The 22,066-nt window shown below is 49.2% G+C and overlaps 1 protein-coding gene across 2 annotated transcripts in view; it reads right to left on the bottom strand.

Moving 5' to 3' along the window:
* The window catches only part of slc35f3b (solute carrier family 35 member F3b), a 33,592-nt gene that overhangs the window by 6,084 nt on the left and 5,442 nt on the right, over positions 1-22,066 (bottom strand). Inside the window, exon 1 of one of the 2 annotated variants that reach the window (XM_029175160.3) lies at positions 12,936-13,201. The exons of the other annotated variant lie outside the window; for it this stretch is intronic. Within the exon in view, the coding sequence (XP_029030993.1) occupies positions 12,936-13,011 (76 nt within the window). The 5' untranslated portion in view covers positions 13,012-13,201. Of the gene's footprint in view, positions 1-12,935; positions 13,202-22,066 lie in introns of those variants that run through there. 2 annotated transcript variants of the gene reach the window in all.

Here is a 22,066-nt window from a genome sequence, read left to right on the forward strand (position 1 = left end):
GATCATAGTAGTGCGAGTTTTCATGCAGCACTTTGGGAGGTTATCTGCAGGAAAGGCTTCCAAATCATTCCAGACACAGACCCTGTCGCCAGAGTGAAGACCGCCGCTGCGGCGCCGCAGCTTCACCATAACAGATGGGCACGAACAAAACAGGCCAAACCGGCCTCGTATCAGCAGTGTGAAACGCGCCGTGCGTCTTCTGCTGTGTCCTGCCTTCCAACAAGTCAGAAACCAGGATTCTCCCTAATGGTGTTTCCAGAAGTAACGATGTGCCGCAGGAAGCCCATTGCTGACTCATCTGCACTGTACGCGGCTGACTGGAATACAGAGAGCGGCTTCAGAAGCCCTCGGTGAGACCGGAAAAAGCAGAACCGAGATTAACGACGCACCTACGAGAGCTCAGCGTCATCAGGACGCCAAACGCTACTGTATTTGTGCTGTGTCCTATTGTTTAATACAAGCAGCCTCCTGCACATGTTTAGGAGGAGCATCTGTCACACCCATGGGGAGAACCTGACCTTGCCAGGTGACCCCATCATCTCACACATCCCTGCATCCTCGTGTCCCACCCCCCACCGAGCGCACGGGACATTTGAATCCTGTTGATCAATGGCAAAAAGAGAGTCTGGCAGGAAAAGAAACTCTGTCCTCGTTGCAGTGAATGAACGAACGAATGAATCAGCAAACAGCAAAAAAAAAAAAAAAAAAAAAAAAAACGAAGCAGACACACGTGGGTGTCCAACAAAGTCTTGGGCACAAGGTTGAGAATTAGGTTTCTCTATTCTGAGCTCAAAGCCGCTTCGTCTCCTCCTGAAGGTCAGTGTTTGCGCGCGCTGCCCAGTTTTTGTCCTTCCTGGGCCGCCGTCCCGCATCCTGTGGCCCCGGCCGCCGCGCCGTGCTGCAGCGCACTTTAATCTCCCCAATGCAGCGCCGCGGCCAAGTCGATGGGCCCCCAGCGGGGCGCTGGGCCCCGGCGACAGCCGCCCGCGACACCACAGCTCCCGTAATGAAGCTGAGCGCGAAGCCTCCTGCCTTTCATTAAAAGAAACACGGCGAATGATTCATTAAGCCTGCTTTGATTAAATAGCGAGACACTGAAGGTGTTACACCGCCTCATAGAAGGGCTGCTGGTTACTGACGATGCTGCGAGTGATGAACATATGGTCCAGTAGGACTCATCAGTGTGGGAGCGCTGGGTCAGTGGAGATAGAAACCATAATCACCATCACCGAATGACCCGGAAACGCCTCCAGTAGCTGCCAAACCATTAACCGCGAGCCTCTAATGTTCAAATCACCACGGGACCGGTCCAGTGAGAGGCCCCACATGCTGTTTGACTGTGACTCTTTTTTACTCATTCACGTTTCAGGAGAAACCGCGTCGGTGGATGAGGCTCCTCTCCGCGGCGCAGTCAATCAGTCTTTATCTTATTTGACTGCCTTTAACGCGCCGAGCGCCTCAGAGGGAGGCTGTTGAGTATGTGTCCAGCTCCCAGCGCGGCCCGGCGGCACCGGCCGGAAGCTGGCGTGGCAGCCGGCTGATTTTCCCCGGCGTCCCCTCCTTTTTGTCCCGCGCGGCCGCGTTCCCGCTCCGCTCCCCTGCAGCCTCTGCAGTGCAGATCTCTCCTGCTGATAGCTGCAAACCCCAAACGTGCCAGCAGAACCCCGCCTGACCGCCCGCGCTCACAGAACCCGGCCGTGTCAGGCCCAGAACCCCCTCCCCCGAGTACATGCCGCCTCCCACTCCACACGCGCTGTCCCACAACGGGACCGTCAGCCTCCTCGCAGGCACAAGGCCCGACGCTGGACCCGCGGGTCGGCGCCAGAACCGCGTCCGACCGGGGGGACACTGAGACTAGGAAGAGGTTTGTCTGTTTGGGGAGCGTCCTGCAGAGCTCTGCCTCAGTGATTCGAGGGGGTAAACAGATCAATCACCAACCCCTCTCCTTGTCCTGCTGTGTTCTACTGGAGATGAATACGAATTGACTGGTGCAACTTACTCATATAGTGTGAAACGCTTTGGAAGCTCAGTTCGTCTCACTGCCAGGACTCTGCATCTGAGTCTTTGTCTGCTTCTCTAGGACCAGCAAAGCTCATTTCATAAAAGGGAAAATGTACGTTTGCTTGTCACAAGACATCGATCATGAAATCAATGTAGGCAAAAATAAACCCTTCAGTCTGACGGCGACTCATCCGAGTTGTCATTTCTGACGCCGACTCCTTGAAAGACGCTTGTTTGTATTTTTAGACAACTTCTAGGAATCCACGGGACGGACGGACGGACGGACGGACGGACACCTGTCAGACTGACGGCGGGAGCCGGCGACAGCGCGGCCGGGCCGGGTCGGGTGGCGCTGTCAGTCGGGGGCTCGTCTGACGGCGCTGCAGACGCCACTCAACCAGCTGGAAGCTGGAGCTCACGGGGGCAGACAAGGGCGGGACAAGTGTTACCGATCCCGCTCTCCTCGACTGCCCCGTTCCCCCTTCAGCCTCCAAGGACGACGGGGGCGGGTCCGTGCTGCTCGCTGCTCCCATTCTCCCAGCATGCACTGCTCCCAGCTGGGGAAACCAACCCCCTCCTTGCTGCGGTCCCTCCGAGGAGCGAGTTTAGCGCCGCGGACCCGCACTTAAACACGCTGGCAGGAGTCCCGGCGACAAATCAATATTTAAAAGATTGGCCGCGGCGCTCGTGTCGAGGTGACGGATCGGCGCCGGCGTCCAATCAAACGCTGTATTTCGTGGCCCCCGAGGCCCCTGTGAGCGCAGGAGACGCCACGCGGCCTGCGCGACTCTGACTCGGGACTGTTTTCAAACCGCGACCGTCTCATTACGTGGAACACGCGGTTTCACGACTGACTGCGCTTTTAAACGCTCTCGGACAGGCAGCCTCCATGAGAGCGGCTTTGTGATCAACTCTCTATTTAGGATCACAGCTCTGAGCCACAAACGCAGGAACAGGAGGCGTTTTCTGGCGCTGAGGTCACAGCAGCCGCTCTTAAATGAACTAATACAATGAACCAATTTAGCGCTTAGCAACTCCAGTCCGTCTATTTTCATACAATCCCATTTGTTACGGAGCCGAGAGCGCCCCCCGTTTGATAAACCTGAGAAAAGCCGGGCTCTTAATAAAATAAAAGCCCTGTCGTCGTGTATTCATAGCACACTCATCAAGCTACGGAGGTCCGATGCGCTCGCTTTTAAGACGGATCCCGACTGAAGACGATGGCCCACTTTTAACTCCTCCGACTACCTTCAAAGTCAGCTCCAATTAAATTCACAGGCTGTGAGAAAGAGCCGGCGTTTAATGGAGCCTGCAGGAACACGGTGTTGGGGATATGCGAGGAGCACAAATTATAATAATTGGATTTATAGCTCCTGATTGGAGATACCAATTATGTTTATAATTTAGATTCACAAATCTTGGTTATTAGCTTAAATATATATAACTATATGACAAATGTCTATAGTTTGGCAAGTGAAACACTTACTATTATTGATTTAATAATTATTAATTGAATTAATAATTACTTAGTTTACGGGGCACCACCCTGTTTCCAGGGACCAATAACCGATTTGGAATAGCCAATACAGTCTCATTTGTATTTAAGTTAGTTGAAGGGTGAACTCCGTACCATAGCCGACTCAATTCACTAGTGCTGCAAAACCATATACAAATAATCACAAACAACGACCAATTAAATTATGAACGCTTTATTAAACAGTTAATATTAACTCTAGTGTCAACACTATCTTGAATAACTCAGCAAATCACAACTTAATCTTATGGTGTGTTCGTGTCTGGCGTTCTGTATGTGTATGCGCGTTACCTGAGATAAGAGGGGTGTGTGTGTGTGTGTGTGTGTGTGTGAGAGAGAGAGAGAGAGAGAGAAGAGGAGGAGGAGAGCGCCCCCCTTTAGGGGCGTGGTGAGGTGGCACAGCTGCGCGCGTGTGCCGGTGAGCCCTTTGAATGGAGCGCGCGTGTCTGGCGCTCACAGGGAAAGAAGCGTGTAAAGGAGTGTGAAGTGGGACTAGCGTGGATAAGGCTTGTGGTCACACAAACACGTGGGGCTATATTCTGCGATATAGTCACGTGATCGCGGAAGCGTGCAGTGGTTGAAACGTGCGCTTGGCGTGGTCGCAGCAGAAACAGAGCACTACACAGTAACACAATAAAGCCCTTAAGCTAGCGAAATCACAGGTTACAACACTTCAATGTGCACCTCTTAGATTCACGTAGATCTGTAACAGCGTTACAGTCACGTGATCGCGGAAATACACAGCGGTCAGATCGTGTGTGCAGGAAAAGAAACAACACAACAATAAAACAATTACTGATACCCTAAGAGTTCTACTCTGCTCAGACTTAAGAATGCCTCTGCCTTACTGCTCAATCCTGGTGAGAAGCTCCGGCGTTGCGTGCGTGCGTGCTTGCGCTGTTGCGGTCCGGTCCGGTCCAGGTGTGCGTCGCGGTGATCGCGTCGTGATCAGCTGATGCGGCGGCGAGTGAGGCGGTTAAGCTGGCGGTTTCCTGCAGTGTGGCTGGAAGTAGATGGGTGATCAGGCCCGTTCTCTGTGACGACGTCTCCGTTGGTTCAGCTGCTGGCTGCGGTGGAGGCTTCAGGCGTGCTGGTGCCGAGGGAAGCTCCAGGTGGGGCAGCGAGAGGGTCGAAGAGAGGAAGGGGAAACGGGAGATCGAAGAGAAGAAGGGAGAGAACAAGGGAGAGAACAAGGGACGAGTCTTCGGTCACGGCGACTTTTATAACCGTGTTTTTGGTCACGCCCGTCCTATTGTTTGGTCCAATCAGGACGGCTGACGTCCAAGTTTCTCCTCCGTTTGTCGCTTGTGTCAGCGGGAGTTGGATGTCAGCGGGGGAGCCAGGTATGGGTCCCCAGCCTGGCGCCTGGTTTTGGCGCTGAGATTTGAAATCTCTTTGTTCTCATTCACTACTATCAGGATGAGGACTTTACATGCAGGCCGCAGTATTTCCTTTGTCTGAGCATGTGGGACCTTAATAATAATTCTGTTAATAACAGATTATACAGATGAGGTCCCCCAACATCCCCCCTTTTTGTTCTGAATGATGGCGTGGCAGCCGTCGCTACGGAACAAGACGTTGAAAGGGTCCACGTGCTCCGACAGGTTCGTTAAGGTCCTCAGTGTACTTGTCATCTCCTGTGGGCATTATCAATGTTCATTGACAGTCCATTTATTCCAAACAGTTCTTGTTTGCTAGAGTTGGAGGCAAGTCTGAGCATTTTAGAGGCATGTCTGAACAGAGGCAAGAGCATGTCTGAGCAGAGGCAATAGCATGTCTGAGCAGAGGCAAGAGCATGTCTGAGCAGAGGCAATAGCATGTCTGAGCAGAGGCAAGAGCATGTCTGTCTACAATCCTAAACCATATCATTTCCTATGTATTTCTTAGGTGAAAGAAAACACAAGAAAAGAGAGGGATAGATGAGTGAAGAGAGGTGTGGTTAGAGTTTGCTGGTCAACTCGTGAAAGAGTTGTTAGCTGGCAAGTCGTTGCCAGGTTGGTGTCTTTATGAAGTGTACATGTTTGTGTCTGGTGTGGACTACAGTGTGTACATTCTCTCGTTGCATGAGATCTATAAAGACATGGACCTGCTTCTAGATTAATCTAACCACAATTGGTACTGCCAGGGTTGTGGTACCTGAAAGGGATGCATAACCGTGGTGGTAGTGGACACAAGGCTTTCCTTTATAAGGCTTCAACAGAAACTCAATAAGTTGCTACTGACTCTGACCGAGGAGCTAACTTGCAGATGAGATTTCATTAGCCTACCTAGCTACCTGTACCTGAATTATCTTCTCTGATTGTCCTGGAGGGTCTCAGGAGGCTGCAAAATCATTTAGGAGAAGAATGAACTATGTGTGGCTTACACATTGTTTAGGCTCATCCAGAGATCCAGCTATTCCTACCAGGTTGCTGATAAGATTTTTGGGACCTACAATGGATGCGGACTAGTTCTCTTTATACATATCACGTTGTGGCATGGACTAGTCTACCCTCGCCTTTGGGAGCTGGGACTGCTCCCCCCTTTTGGTATGTGGATGTGTTTGACGCAGGCTTGGTGCCTGGTCTAGGCCACCTATGTCTTTCATACCTAGTGTGATAGGGAAATACGCCTGGTGTAATCCACTAGTGGGGAGTCAGTGTCTGGCTTCTGTTGAGAGGTCTGAAGGAGCAGCCGAACTGTTAGGCCTGTCAAGTTCTTTTAGGGCTTCCTCCACGCATCTCCGTACCAGACTTACAATGTCCACCTCTGAGTCTTCCCGTGACAGGTGAACTGGACTGTGGTCCCTGTACCTACGGTTCAAGTTCTGTCTGAACCGACCTCTTCCCCCTCGTGGGTGGGAACGAGGTTGTTTTGGCCTTGAATTACAGCGTTGAAGAGGCTCATCTTCCCGGTTGACTGTGTCAACCTGCTGGCGACGTGACCTGCGGTTTTGAGTCTTCCTTTGCCCTCGTCTGCTTCTCTTAGCACGAGGCATTTCGTGGCCTTCAAGTGTTAAGTCAGACTTTTGATGGGTCTGGATACTAAAAACTCTGGCGTCCGCTACAGGTCTCCTAATGGGGCGTACACGCGTTTCCCATACCAGTTGGGCATATCTCACAACTCCCTGCATTGTGCGCCTGCCTGTCTTACAGTGCATGGCGACATCAAATTGGATGCTGTCATGGAGATTATGCAGGAATAAGGACTGGAATGTACTGTCTTCTTCTAGACCTGGTGTATTCCGTCCTTGGAAGTAGGCCTTTCTGAGGCGTCTGTAATATTCTTTGGGAGGTTCATTTCTTTTGTGTAAGACATTGAACGCTTCAAAGATAGTTGCTGCCGGGTCAGAATATGGGGCATATTCTTCTCTTAAAGCTCGACAGAGTGAAGAGTATTGATCCCGAATGGCAGGCTTGAGTGTTTCCATGAAGACATGGACACTCCTGGGTGTAGTCTTCCAGATTAGCTTTAGTTTCTCGCGAGCTGTTGCATGAGGGAGGTCCAATAAGCAACGATCGACTTCCTGCAAGTAGTCGTCTATGGTAGAATCATGGCTCTTGGGGTCAAAGCACTCAATGTCCTTGGCTAGGGATTCAAGCTGGCGTAGGCGCAAACCTAAGTTTGGGGAAGGATAAGCACTATCAGAGTCACTTGAGCCTGTGTCGTCCCACTGGTCGCTGTAACGTGGGTGAACCCGACGCTGCTTCCTGCGTTTGAGACGAGGTGCTTTCTCCTCCAACAGGGGGCTTAATCTGCCACTGTCACTCTGGTTCTCAGGTGAGTTTTCCCTCCTCAGAGTGGGGGCATTCCTGTCCTCAGTGCATGAGGGGGAGTAAAACAAGTTTGCTCTGGATGCTTTCCTGTGCACTGGAGTGCTAGTGTCCCTGTACTCAGCCACTGTAGTGGTCTGAAAACCTTTGCCTTTGGCCATCTCACTGGTAACACAAGTAGCTGTACTGAGCTTGTGCTCGTAAGGAGGTGGCTGGGGGGTCTCTAGCCTCTGGGCGAGAGCCACTGCGCCTGCTTTGGGCATCTGCAGCTTTGCATGTGATCGGTTTGTTTGGCTGTCAAGAGGCGGGGGCTGCTCAGCCTTCCTGGGAGCTAGCCTACTCTCACCATCTACGCCTGACTTGGTCAGCTCTGGTCTCCTTGGACTGGCTGCCATGTCTACCTGATCACTCTGGCTCTTCCTCCTGGCTTTCTCAACCTCTTGATGGGCCACTAGGAGACTAGATTGTAGGGCGTCATGGTCCTGCTGCAATCTCTCCTTATCTTCCCGGAGCTGCTCCAGCTCTTGTTTCGTTACCCAGAGACTCTGCTTGAGGCGGGAAACGGTCTCCTGCTCAGCTTTGTAGCCGCTGCACACAAGGAAGAGCTTCTTTTCATACTCTGCAGCCTTCAGCTGCACCTTGCGGTGGCAGAGTAGAGCCAACTCACCCATTACCTCTTGGGCCAGGTGAGTTTCCGTTGAGGGCTTGGCCATGTAAGATAAATACCTCTGCAATTCAGCTTCGCATTCATCAATAGTATAACTATTGAGTTCTTCTAATTCTGTTACTGACACATCTAAGATCTTTGCAACAACTCCTTGAAAGTCTAAGTTTCCCTGCTTGGGGGAACGTTCAGCACCAGATCTCCAAAGATTCACGTTGCCCATTCTGGTTCTGAGGAGCAATGTGATTTACAACTACAGCTATAGTAGTGGTGCACAGGTGACACTTGTGGCCACCTGTGGCTTACTTGAATGTTTATTATGTGTTAGCAGTGGAGGCTTGTCTGGGTTTTTCTTGCTGAAAACCAACCTTGGCTCCCGTTGCTAACTGAAAAGGTACTAAGCCTACTCACTTTGGTTTCAGTGACGGCTTGGCACAACTTATTCTCAATCTCTGGGGTTGCTATGCTAATGGTAGCATGCTAACATGCACACACACAAGCTGACATGTGGTAGCTCATTGCTAAGCTAACGTTAAGCTAACAAAGCACAGCTTGGTAACACTGATGGCAGCTAACCCTGAGTTAATAGCTAAGATAGTAGCTAGGCTAACACTAGTACCACTGGTGGTTTGGCAACCTATGCTAAAGCTACACTTGGCCTCTTAATGCAAATTGGAAGCTAAGTTTCTAGGCCCACTCTTCCTACTGCAGTTCTCAGTAACTAGTGTTAAAGCAAAGGGCACCTTGGTTTCTGCCACACACAGTTATGGATTCTTGCATCCACCAGTAGATTATTTGTACAGATTTACAGCACGGTGAATAATCTTTGTCGGCCTCACACGGGGCACCAATTATGTTGGGGATATGCGAGGAGCACAAATTATAATAATTGGATTTATAGCTCCTGATTGGAGATACCAATTATGTTTATAATTTAGATTCACAAATCTTGGTTATTAGCTTAAATATATATAACTATATGACAAATGTCTATAGTTTGGCAAGTGAAACACTTACTATTATTGATTTAATAATTATTAATTGAATTAATAATTACTTAGTTTACGGGGCACCACCCTGTTTCCAGGGACCAATAACCGATTTGGAATAGCCAATACAGTCTCATTTGTATTTAAGTTAGTTGAAGGGTGAACTCCGTACCATAGCCGACTCAATTCACTAGTGCTGCAAAACCATATACAAATAATCACAAACAACGACCAATTAAATTATGAACGCTTTATTAAACAGTTAATATTAACTCTAGTGTCAACACTATCTTGAATAACTCAGCAAATCACAACTTAATCTTATGGTGTGTTCGTGTCTGGCGTTCTGTATGTGTATGCGCGTTACCTGAGATAAGAGGGGTGTGTGTGTGTGTGTGTGTGTGTGTGAGAGAGAGAGAGAGAGAGAGAAGAGGAGGAGGAGAGCGCCCCCCTTTAGGGGCGTGGTGAGGTGGCACAGCTGCGCGCGTGTGCCGGTGAGCCCTTTGAATGGAGCGCGCGTGTCTGGCGCTCACAGGGAAAGAAGCGTGTAAAGGAGTGTGAAGTGGGACTAGCGTGGATAAGGCTTGTGGTCACACAAACACGTGGGGCTATATTCTGCGATATAGTCACGTGATCGCGGAAGCGTGCAGTGGTTGAAACGTGCGCTTGGCGTGGTCGCAGCAGAAACAGAGCACTACACAGTAACACAATAAAGCCCTTAAGCTAGCGAAATCACAGGTTACAACACTTCAATGTGCACCTCTTAGATTCACGTAGATCTGTAACAGCGTTACAGTCACGTGATCGCGGAAATACACAGCGGTCAGATCGTGTGTGCAGGAAAAGAAACAACACAACAATAAAACAATTACTGATACCCTAAGAGTTCTACTCTGCTCAGACTTAAGAATGCCTCTGCCTTACTGCTCAATCCTGGTGAGAAGCTCCGGCGTTGCGTGCGTGCGTGCTTGCGCTGTTGCGGTCCGGTCCGGTCCAGGTGTGCGTCGCGGTGATCGCGTCGTGATCAGCTGATGCGGCGGCGAGTGAGGCGGTTAAGCTGGCGGTTTCCTGCAGTGTGGCTGGAAGTAGATGGGTGATCAGGCCCGTTCTCTGTGACGACGTCTCCGTTGGTTCAGCTGCTGGCTGCGGTGGAGGCTTCAGGCGTGCTGGTGCCGAGGGAAGCTCCAGGTGGGGCAGCGAGAGGGTCGAAGAGAGGAAGGGGAAACGGGAGATCGAAGAGAAGAAGGGAGAGAACAAGGGAGAGAACAAGGGACGAGTCTTCGGTCACGGCGACTTTTATAACCGTGTTTTTGGTCACGCCCGTCCTATTGTTTGGTCCAATCAGGACGGCTGACGTCCAAGTTTCTCCTCCGTTTGTCGCTTGTGTCAGCGGGAGTTGGATGTCAGCGGGGGAGCCAGGTATGGGTCCCCAGCCTGGCGCCTGGTTTTGGCGCTGAGATTTGAAATCTCTTTGTTCTCATTCACTACTATCAGGATGAGGACTTTACATGCAGGCCGCAGTATTTCCTTTGTCTGAGCATGTGGGACCTTAATAATAATTCTGTTAATAACAGATTATACAGATGAGGTCCCCCAACAACGGCCAAATTTAAAGTCGCGGCCGCTTCCGGGGATCTTCCACAGAACGCGTCAGACGCGCATATGATGTAGATACACACAGATGTTCCTATTTGCTCATTTACATGCAAATGGACGCATGCAAATGAGCACAAGACGCAAGATTGTGTGTATGCGTGACGCGAAATCGCGTGCTTGTGAAGGAACACTGAGGTTTTCGTGTCCTTCAGCGCAAAATGTCAAAATGATTCATGCTTTAAAATTGTACGTTAGCTCTTTTGCTCAAAGGTAAAACTTAAGTTCATATTTCATATACACTAAATATACAGCTGATGTTCACACAGGGTGAAGAAAAGGCACGACTGATTCAGACTGAATGAATCTAATCTAAACATGGAACAAGGACACAATGGAACATTTTTAGGCCGCACATTGAACGCAGCGTTTCATCTTCAATGACAAACCTTTTTCGAAGCGAGGCAGCAATTTTGAATGGGCTGAGCGTCGGTGACCTCTGTCAACGACCTCATGTGGCCTCTGACACACAGACGTCCCTTCACAAAGAATCAGTAATTATCATCCCTCACAAGAGCACAAGGAAGAGTCAAATACTCCAGTTCCAGACAATGCATCGAGAGCAAATGCCACAAAAACGCTCCCTCCCGACGTCAAGAGGCATTCGAGGAAGTAAACTTTAAGAGAAGACATTTAGGCGACACACACTGTGAGGAGCCGAGCTGTTAACTGGACACAAAACAGAAGAAAAGATCACGGCCGCGAGAGACAAACAACTTTCTGACAGTCGGCGCAGGTTGTTAGCGAGGAGAACTGAGGTTTGGGAGCTGGTGTTGCATAAGCGCCAGAGTCTGAGAAGAGCTGCCTGTTGATCCGCCGCGGCCCCCGGTGACTCCCCCCTGCTTCAAAGCAGCCCCCAACGCTCACGCCATCGGCTCCAAAGCCTCGACGCTGCACCACCTTTTGCCCCGACACACACACACACAGGCTCACACACACACACACACACGCACGCACGCACACACACACATACGCTCTCATGCACACACACACACACACACAAACGCTCTCATGCACACACACACACACACACACGCACGCACACACATACGCTCTCATGCACACACACACACACGCACGCACACACGCTCTCATGCACACACACACACACACACGGTTCATCCTGTACACAGAAGATCGTCACATTAGCCTCCATCTTGGCTTAAAAGACGCGTCTGGCCGACGTGCGCGCTGATCATCTTAAACAGAGCAGCAGTGATTATGCTCAACGCCTCCCTGTGACAGGCTCCGCTTTAGTTACAGCATCCCGTTAGTTCATTTGTCAGATTTCTGCAGGGCCAATGGGAGATTTCATGAAAATTGCTCCATCCTGTTTTAGCAGCTGGTCATAAATTATGAACAAGGAATTTTTTTTTTACATTTTCATAATAATCCATCAGACTGCTCTGAGCTCCCAAGAAGCAGCATCAACTGCATTAAGAGTCACTGGCAACTCTTAGCTGAGCTCATATCTTGACTGTAAAACATGGAGATTAATTATCACCCTCTAGTTTTTCAGTTAATAAGTGTGAGAAAGTAGCAATTTCCCCCACTGCTGATTGTTCTCACATCTCCAGTTTATAAGCACTTTTCAGACACATCAGATCTACTTGGTGTCTTTTCATCAGCCCCACAAACGACAGCTTTTCACGCAGATTCAAGTCATTCCTGAAGCATTTGCTTTGAGATAATACCAAACACTGAGGCTGTTGGGTGGATTTAAACGTGCAGAGCAGCGCGTGGAGGCATTTTACTGTACAACACACATCATCCGCACATCTGTCAGGACCCGTCGGTCGCCTGCAGATCAGACAAAGGCGGGGAGACCCCCCCCCTCGTGCAGCCGCGTCCCCGTCACGCTGCTCCAGTCAAGCTCCGACTCCTCCAGCCCGCGTCCGGGGAATCCCTGCTGCAATAACAACTTAAGACCCTCCCATGGGAGCAGTGAAATTAGCACAATGATCATGAGGCCGGCGTGAGTCGTGTACCCCCCCCCCCACACACACACACACACAAAAAAAGAACGAGCAATGCGTCAGTCGCGTGGTTATTTACGCAAACCGCGGCTGGTTTTTCTTGAACAATACCGCAAATGAAAAATGAACAGCGGTGCATGATGTGATTAGATTCCGACAGCCGACGCCGAGAGACGCCGCGGACTGTTGCGTCGCGGGTCCCTCGGTAAGTTGCACGCCTGACCGCTTTCCGTCGCGCCGCGCCGCGTCTCGCCCGCTCAAGATTCGCAAAGTTGACGCGCGTCCGGGGAGAGCGACCGGACGCGCGACCTTCCGCCGCTCCGGCGGACGCGCGGCCGGACGCCGTCGGGCGTGAACTCGCCCTACCTTCCACTTTGGTGAGGGTGAGCACCGGACTGTTGCAGGCGGACAGCGGGGCGACCCTGGCGGAGTGCTTCTTCATGGTGATGAGCTCGGATGGGCTGAGCTCGGAACCGCTTCGACTACATCCCTGAAGCTGGTTTTGGTGCAGACACCAGACCTCCTGACGGGACCCTTGGTGCTTCTAGAGCCGGACTCGTGCTCTCCGTCCCCTCACATCCATCCAGCTCCTCGCTGATGGTTTTTTTTCCCTGCCTCTGCCGTATCCCCCCCCACCTCCCTCCTCCCTCCTCCTGCCTCCACTTGCCTTCCCTCCCCAAATCTGCCGTAACCAGCGCGTCCTGGCTGGTCTCTCCTCGCGTACACTTTAGTAATTGCTGCAATCCGCCAACGCCACGCATCCCCCGTCCTCCTACAGCGTTGCATTCTCTCTGAACGGAGGGGTCTCCTATGCGAAAATCATCTGTCACCTTTTTATCTGCCACTTAAAATCCCCACATGGACGCTCGTTAAACGTCTCCAGACCCCAGTTATGTAATATGATCTATTTTTGATGTTTGGCTTTTATTTGGAAAAACTGCAGAGGTCAAAACGAGATGTTGCCCATAAGAAAGTCTGACACCTACAACCCATAGTTTGGAAGTCTATTCTGTATTATACATTATATATGTTTCTTATTGTTTTAATATTTTTCGTTTTATCCAAGTTCAAAAGGAAATTGAAATGAAAGACTTGCTGTGAGCATGTGTAAGTAATCTTCAATCATTTTATTCCTAGTACTAAATATTTAATAAATGACTTCATTCTCATTTAAATGAAGTCATGAAACCTAAAATGAAGGTGACAAAGGCTGGTTCATTGTATTTTATATGATAGGTGGACTGACTTAGAATGAAACTGCACCAAACAGCCACGGCTGATCACAAACAGTTTGCTACAGGATTAGAGTGACTTCACCACAGAGTGCACTTGTACAAGCTTTGGGGTCAGAGTCGATGACGAGGGTGAGACGTTCCGAGCACATTGCAGAGCCTTCAGTGACTCTTGTCTGTTGGAGCTTTGCACCACCAAAAGAAATTGGTTTCTCAGATGCCTTTGGAAGCCTTTTAAAGCGAAACGCTGTCCAGCGCAGAGCTGGTCGTGTGACTGGGCCTTTATCGTGTCCTAACGCAACTGGTCTTGTACCAGATACACAGATAATACATCATGTGCTGTCAGTGGGACAAACGGGGGATCGGTATTGATCTGAAAACACATTCATCACTGTAACATTATTTTAATGTCTTTAAAGACACTCGTGTGTGTGTGTGTGTGTGTGTGTGTGTGTGTGTGTGTGTGTGTGTGTGTGTGTGTGTGTGTGTGTGTGTGTGTGTGTGTGTGTGTGTGTGTGTGTGTGTGCCCTAAGGAAACTGCACTGAATAATTCACTGCTTGGAGTCTACCTCACACTCCAGCAAAAATCCTCTGCCCAGCGTAACTAGGACAGGGAGCTCTAAAAAGTCTGCCCAGACCCATTGTGAAGTCCCTCAGCAGCGAAGTCTACTGGCTCAGTCTGTTCCACTGCTTCCCTCTCCTCAAGGGGTCTGGGTTTGAAAGTGTGACACAGGGACAGCGGGTGGAAGCTGAAGCATGAAGTGGCCTCACTCCGTGAACAAAGACAAAGAGCTGCACGGGACGGTCAAACAGTATAAACAAATGTGCCAATTTTGTCGTGTGTGTGTGTGTGTGTGCGTGTGTGTGTCTCCGTGCGTGTGTGCGTGTGTGCGTGTGTGTGTGAGACTGTCTGCAGCTGCAAGTTGTCTTTGGGAACAATCAGAGTCAATATTTGGCCGATCAGAACGAGAACGCGGTCCTATTGACAGAGAAGACAAGGAGTTGGAGATAGGTGCGACGAGCGGGATCATTAGAAGACAGCAGCCAGTGACTCATGGAGCTTTATGTGCGAACACGGAGGAGGATCAAACCAAGCCGTGCTCCGAGACACTGCCTCCCTCCAACACACATCCACATACTGTATGTGAGCAGGGATAAGTGTGTGTGAGCAACAAAGGCGCGTCATGAGCTAAATCCTCAGAGGGTTCTGCATCAGCTCAGCCTTTTGATTTCCTCTTTCTACCCAGAGACGGAGACAAGTGGATGCGTTCGTGTTCAGTGGAACATTCTAGTGTTCTCCAAAGGGAGGTCTGAGCGTTCCCTTAATGTTTATTCATGCTGACTAATGAGGAACGCTATAAAAGCCACGTCCCCGGTCAAACTGCACCAACGAGATGCTATAATCTGCTGGTTGCTGCTCAGATCTGCTGCGTAGAAGATGCTGAGGGAGGCTGTGTTCTAAACATGAGCCACGAGAAGACGAGATGCGAACGTTAGTTGGTGTGAAATGGTGTTTGTTTATAGCAGATGGAAGCTGGAGTGTGACGGCGTGTCCCGCTACCGCTCAGTTGATGTCTGCATCAGTTCAGCTCGCAGCCGATCAGCTGTTTATTGTGATCCTACAGTAGGCGCTCTGAAAATCCATTCTATTGATTATGCAAAAATAAATAAATAAATAAAAGGCGCCTCGGCTGCAAATCAGACCGAACGGGACACTCGACGACAGATGATGATCGACTTGATGAAGCGAGAGAGTGTAAATTGTGGCCTCGTGCCTGCTCTAAATAAACCAGAGCAGGAGTAAAAGTCAGTTAGTTTGTAAAGTAGGTCTGAAAGAGACGGAGCCTTAATAGATTTGTTATTTCCAGCTCATACCCAGTGACGCAGCTCAGCTCAACACGCAGGTGAGACCGTTTCGTTCCAGGTGGTGCAGGACATCCTTTATGTCGCACGCAGCCTAAAGGCCACTTTCAAAGACGACGGCTGTGGACCTTTAATCTGTCGGCACAACGACCCTTTAAATATTAAACTTGCTGCATTAGAAATGACTTTTCCATTTCATTTAAACTATCAGGCTCGATCACACTTTGCCGTCTAAACAATGTACACAACTATGAAATACCTTCATTTGCTTTAATAGTATAATGAATTTTAATGGTGCGGTGATGAATATTTCACGTCAAATATTGGCCGCTCCTTCAGCGTGAGCGTCTTTTAGGGAAAAGCATGTGTTTTTTTCTCTGCTCCGAGGCGTTTCAGGCCACGTCCCTCTGGGCTCCTGCTTAGCATGGGAAACAGGCAGAGGAGCCTAAAAACACGGGAGCCGGAGTTCATCACAAACCTCGCCGCTCCCAAATCACGGCTTGTTTCAGGTACCAGAAAGGTCAGGTCAAATTAACTTTCCTCCTCCACGGAGCCTTCGCGGACGCCGTGCCAAAACATTCCGGTCACACCGCAGCTCCACGGAGGGCCACGCTTCCAGCGCATTGATTTCTCACAGGCACTTTGGCACTCTACACTTTAAATGGCAACACGAGAACCTGTTTATACGCTGGAAGTAGTCAAACAGAGACAGACAAAACCGCCACCAGAAGAAGAATGATGCCAAAATCTGCCAGAAACACAGATTGCCATTATTCTAATGCCTATTGGTTGATTAATAGCTGCCGCAGCAGCTTGCATTGGTGGAGCTAATGTTCCACTGACATAAGTAAACAGCCTGACTGGGCGCCTGTTTACGACACCAGCACGCGGGTCAGAGACCTTGTAAGAGAGCAGAGTGAGGCGGTGCTTGCTCTTAATTACAGCCACAGCTAATAAGGTCCAGCAGCAGCTATTAAACGCCGTCAGGCTGCAGCGTCCAGCGATGGCCCTTATAATCGCCCTCCGCCCCGGAGCTCCGCGCTTCGTCAGGAAATTTGCACCCCCCCCCCCACGCTGTCCACCTGTCACCCGGCGCCGACGGTGAGTCTGACCAGCGCCGGAGGCAGTGACTTTTCAATGGGACTTGACACGTCCAGGCAGAGCTTATGTGTGGAAAATGTCCCAGGGGCACAGCTCGAAGCTAAACAGACCAACTTCTGTATTATCTGCATATTGATTGATGTGGGCACATACAGTTTAGAGGTTTTTTGAGTATCTAAACCCAAATTGATGCTGCTGATTCAGAAACCAAAGTCCAATCTTCTACTCACTAATGGACAATGGTTTTGATGTTGCTCTGTGAATGAACCGGGTTCTGCTGAGGATGTCCTGAGTCCAGTGAATGGCACTGGCTCCCTCTGTTGTCAGTCTACAGTACAGCTTTACTGAGCAGAGACCACTCTGGGCTTTGACTTGTAATTATGCCCATGTTAACGTTCCTTGTGCTTTAACTCTCAGCTCTGTCTGCGCTCATGAAGCAGATGTGTTTTGTTCCGCTGAAAATTACCTGCACTCACCGTGCTTAACATTATTCAAATTGCTGTAATTACAGGTCAGTGTTTCCAAACGCTTCTCTGTGGCATTTTCAGCTATTATCAGGGCCTCAAAAAGGAGGAGAAGTACACCTTTTTAAATTAACCAGCACGGGTCAAGTCTTATATTTTATATGTTTTACAGTGAAGTACTTTTACAGTACGAAATTTTACATAACTCGGTGGTGTAGTGCTTTAAGAGTCCTGCAGGGGGCACTGTAGCCACGCACACCCCCTGCGCAGACTGTGCCCAATGACACCTGCTCTGAGTGTGGATGAAAAAGGACCAAGGACTTCAACTGCAGCTTAGCAGCTCAGCAGAAAAGTGGGTCAACAGCAATGAAAGGTGATGGACTGACCCACACAGAGAACGCACAAACACAAACACAGCCTGCAGTTGACCTGACTGCAATAAAAAAACGACGTACACACAGGCACCAGGACACACGAGGACCCCGAGCTGAGGACACAACGACAACAACACACACGCGCGCGCGCAAAAAACAGTCGCAAACACTGTGATCACTTCTCACTTTCTCCTTCTTTCCGGGAACGGTGAAAGCTCTGTCAGGCTGAGAGGCACTCGCTCCCGTTTTTGATCGGCTGTTTCCTTTTCAAGGCACATTCTTCGCGGTGAGGTGACAAAAAGCTACAGCAAGTACATAGTGACCTGTAAAAAGCACTCACGGCCCTGTAGCATTAGCGGCCATGTATAGTACTATAACTGTGGCTTCCAGGAATAATAGTCCAGACGAAATCAATGAAGGAACTCATTAATCTATCTACTATTATTTAATAAGCTTTTCAGCACAAGCACAAATTATTTAACTTTTTAATACCTTTATCAATGTTGCATATTACAGTTTTTATCGGTCGCTTTGACCTATTTTGCATAACTAGGTTCCACTTATTTTCACTATTACAGCAGTGCATCAGACACATGTCGAAAATGTGTAAACCCGTTCTCATTGGATTCACACATTTTCTCCTCCCTTTTGCATTCAAACAGTCTGAATGCCATTGTTTTAGCTTTGTGACCAAAGGAAAATCATCTGTTCTTGACTTTTAAAAACCAGTAAGACCAGTATGAACTCACTATAGCACCTGTTTGACACTCCTCCACGGAAATGTTCTATTGGCTATCAGTCTTTAGACCTTAAAAGTGGAACCGGGACTGTGTTGTTCTTTACCAGCGTGGATGGAGGAGGTCTAAGTAGTATCAACAGTGGCTGTGTCTCATCCTCCAATAGGTTTGACTGTAGTTTAGTTTACATGTATATTCTGTAATATTTACAATATTTCAGTTTTCTGCCACAGTTTGAAAAATGTAATGGATTCAGTAAATCAAAGCATTTCTTCTTCTGGATCCAATTCTTTGGATAAAAGGTAAATTTGACATAAACTACAAAGAAAACAAACAACAGGCTACGATGACGATCAATGAAGCACTGATTCACACTGAGACGTGTTCATGCACTTGATTGCAAGTTCTTTGTTGCTGCGTATTTCCAGTGTTTTGACGCAGTTACAGCCTTTTGCAAACAAAGCGTGTCGTTATGACATTGGAGTCGCTGTTTAGACCTGTGTGTGAACTGTTTCATTGGACGGCTGCGTCAAAGCGTAAGTAACATAAACATAAATACTGCTATAAAAAGTAATAAGAAATGCGACTTTGAGAAAGACTTTATTGATCCCTTCGCAAGAACAGGCGTCTCCTTTCCCCCTCTCCTGCTTTGATGAAGTACTAGAAGTCAGCGTGTTGCCGCTGAGTAAAAGGGGTGAGAGAGGGGGTGAGGCTGATGTGGCTGAAGGATGCTCCAGCATGTCTGGCTGCGCGGGGGATCCAGCCTCTAACCTTCAGTTTGGCGACAGCCTCGCTAACGACCGGGCCGATCCCGCAGCTCCTCATTAAAGCGGCTGCGCAACACACAGCGCCTAATATGGGGCGTCTGGGCCCGGTTCTGGAAGAAGCGAAGCCGCCTTTCACTTTACTCCTCTACTCAATTTAGTCTAGTCGTCTCCCCTGCAACTGGCGTGAATGACAGGCCCGACTAACCTCCATCTCCACCTCCTAACTGCTAACAGAACCATCAACGGCGCAAATGGACCCGGAGAATAACGGTGAAATCACACACCTGGGACCGCGCACCTCAATTATGCAGAGATTTTGCTATATAAATCACTTTGCCTGAACATAATTGAGCCCGGCAGACTGACAAAAAATGGGCATGAAGCTGTGTCTTCGGGGGTAAATAATTTAAAAGGCAGGAATGGGTTCAAACACCAGGAAAGACATTTGTAGCAACAGTATGAGAGTCTCCTGAGTATTTACCGATTGCTGAATGGAACAAAGAGTCGGTTCCGACCTGGATACAGAGTTCATCGCCACGGCGATCGACATTTCCATCCTCTGCAGCAGGTGTTCGAGTGTGTGTGTGTGTGTGTGTGTGTGTGTGTGTGTGTGTGTGTGTGTGTGTGTGTGTGTGTGTGTGTGTGTGTGTGTGTGTGTTGGGTTCACACGCTTCCTCTCCCCGTTCTCCACTCGCACCGACGCCGGCTCGGGGAGGAAAACGCTCCTCGGCAGCTGGTGATCATCAGCAACGAGGCCATTTATCATCTGTATGAGAGCGGGCCTCATTATGGGGAAGTCCCTCGTTCTACTGTAACACTGGCGCAAAACCTGGGGGAGGGACCGGTAATTACCTTCACATCACAATGAGGAACAGAAGATACAAAGTGAGCCTTTAAAAGCTGGTGTTTAGAGGAGACTGCGTAATGGACTCAGTAAATCTGATCTGTGTAATTCTCTAATTAGCCACAACAACGCTGCAACTAATATATTCTGATTGTGACTTCGCTTATTTGGGACGACAGCACAAACAACTCATATCTCCATATTCTCCGGCATCTAATGGAGGCAAAATGCAGCAATCAGAGCTTTTAAGTGCTTGATGTAATTTCCGGCCCTAAACAGATCTGTCAGACTGTCCTCAAAGCGCCCGGCGACTGTGCATCGTAAGTGCACGGGCAAACGCAGGACTGTGCTTGATTTGAATAAGCATCGTGATTAAGTGCTTGCTCTGTGCATGTAGTGGGCTGAGGGATGTGGACCAGTCCGCTCCCTCGGGGAGGGAGGAGGTTCCAGCCTCCCTGGCTCCTTCTGCGCTCCCCCATTGGCCGTCCCTTCTCATCCTCGTCCACGGCTCCCTTAGTTGACTGATCTCCTGACCAACGTTGAACACTTTGTACGCCGGGGGTTGGGGGGTTATAATAATGACTTATAGTGACATGCACGGGGGGGACTCGCCTCCTCGCTCCCACCGAGTGAGTGCGCCTCCTGATTTAGGACCTAAATTAAATCCTTGTATTCAAAAGTATATCAATATTAGAGGTCTGTAACAAAAGTCTCTGATGAACCATAAGAATGTGTTCTCTCTACTTTATATATTTATGACACAGAAATAATTAAGTAAGGGAAAGTTGACAAAACTTGTAAGCAAGCAATTTTAAAGACAACAATGTTATTACGGGTTCATTTATTTATTTTTCCAAACTTGAATCTATATTTTGTAGTATTATTCACTGATTGACAAGAATCACTTAAATTAATTTATATATACTTTATACACACGTTGTAGCTCTCTATCTATTACAACACATACTATTTGCTGGAAAATGAGTTGAGCAGCTCGTGTTGACTGTAAAGCCCTTTGAATCCATGGTACCACAGTTGGTCCCGATCAGAACACGCCATCTGGAGACTTCTTCAACCCCTCACACGCTATTGTTTATTAGACGACATGCAACTGGCTCCGGTCCATGCATTCTAATTAAACCTCAGCCTAAGCAGCTCATAAACATAAGAGACAGTCCGACGTGGTGTTCGGGCAGCGTTCAGCGTGCGTTCAGACCAAAGGCATCAGCTGTCAAGCATTCGCCGGTTCTAAGTCTCCTCACGCATCCACTCCAATTAGTTGGCCTCTTACAGGCCGCGCACGGAGGCAGCGCGGGGATCTCTATCATCTAGAAATAGATTCATCCAGTTGTTGTTCTTCCGAGCCTCGTCCTCGCTCTCTGACAGATCCGTTCAGACTCTGTGTGGCTTTTGTTACCTCTCGCAGGAAGCAACTCGCTCTCGCTCTCACGCAGCGCGCGTGAGTTGTGCGTTCTACATTTCTTTGGGTCTAATTGGGTGCGCGTGCACCGAGCGCCACCTCTAAACCCGACACGTCGTTCAATTAGTTCAAAAACTCACCAAAGATGACAGGTGGCAGTTTTACGGGGAGTATTGTGCCAGCCTGTGTTTTTTTTGGGGTTTCCACCGGTTGCCTAGCAACCCTTTAGAACTCATCCAGCATAATAGCCCTGTAAAACCGCAAACTTTGCTTCGTTTTCCGCTTCCTCAGCAGTATATCATTGTCATATGCAGCACTCAGGGGTGATGCACGTGCTAAACCGTGATAAACCACCAGCACCGGACCAGACGGGACCGTTCACGGGGACGACTCGTCGCACACGGCTGCTCCTGTTTGTTTCCCTTTTGCCTTCGAAAACAGAAGCTCCGCGCAAATTAATCTCGAGCGTCACATGCTGAGCCCGCGTGATTTTCTGCTGCAGCGGTGAAATGTTGACACATCTGTCTTCCTCGGGTCCCTACCTGCCTTTACCTCCACAGAACAAGAGTGACAGAGCGGGTGAAACGGGCTGAGGTCCGGTTCAGCGGCGTCAGCTTTGTCCATCAGTGTCCAACAGTGGAACAACCCCGGCTGATTCCAGTATGATATCTGTAACACGCACACATTCAGGAATA

The sequence above is a fragment of the Betta splendens genome, chromosome 15 (genome assembly GCF_900634795.4).
Source record: "Betta splendens chromosome 15, fBetSpl5.4, whole genome shotgun sequence".
Taxonomy (NCBI): Eukaryota; Metazoa; Chordata; class Actinopteri; order Anabantiformes; family Osphronemidae; genus Betta; species Betta splendens.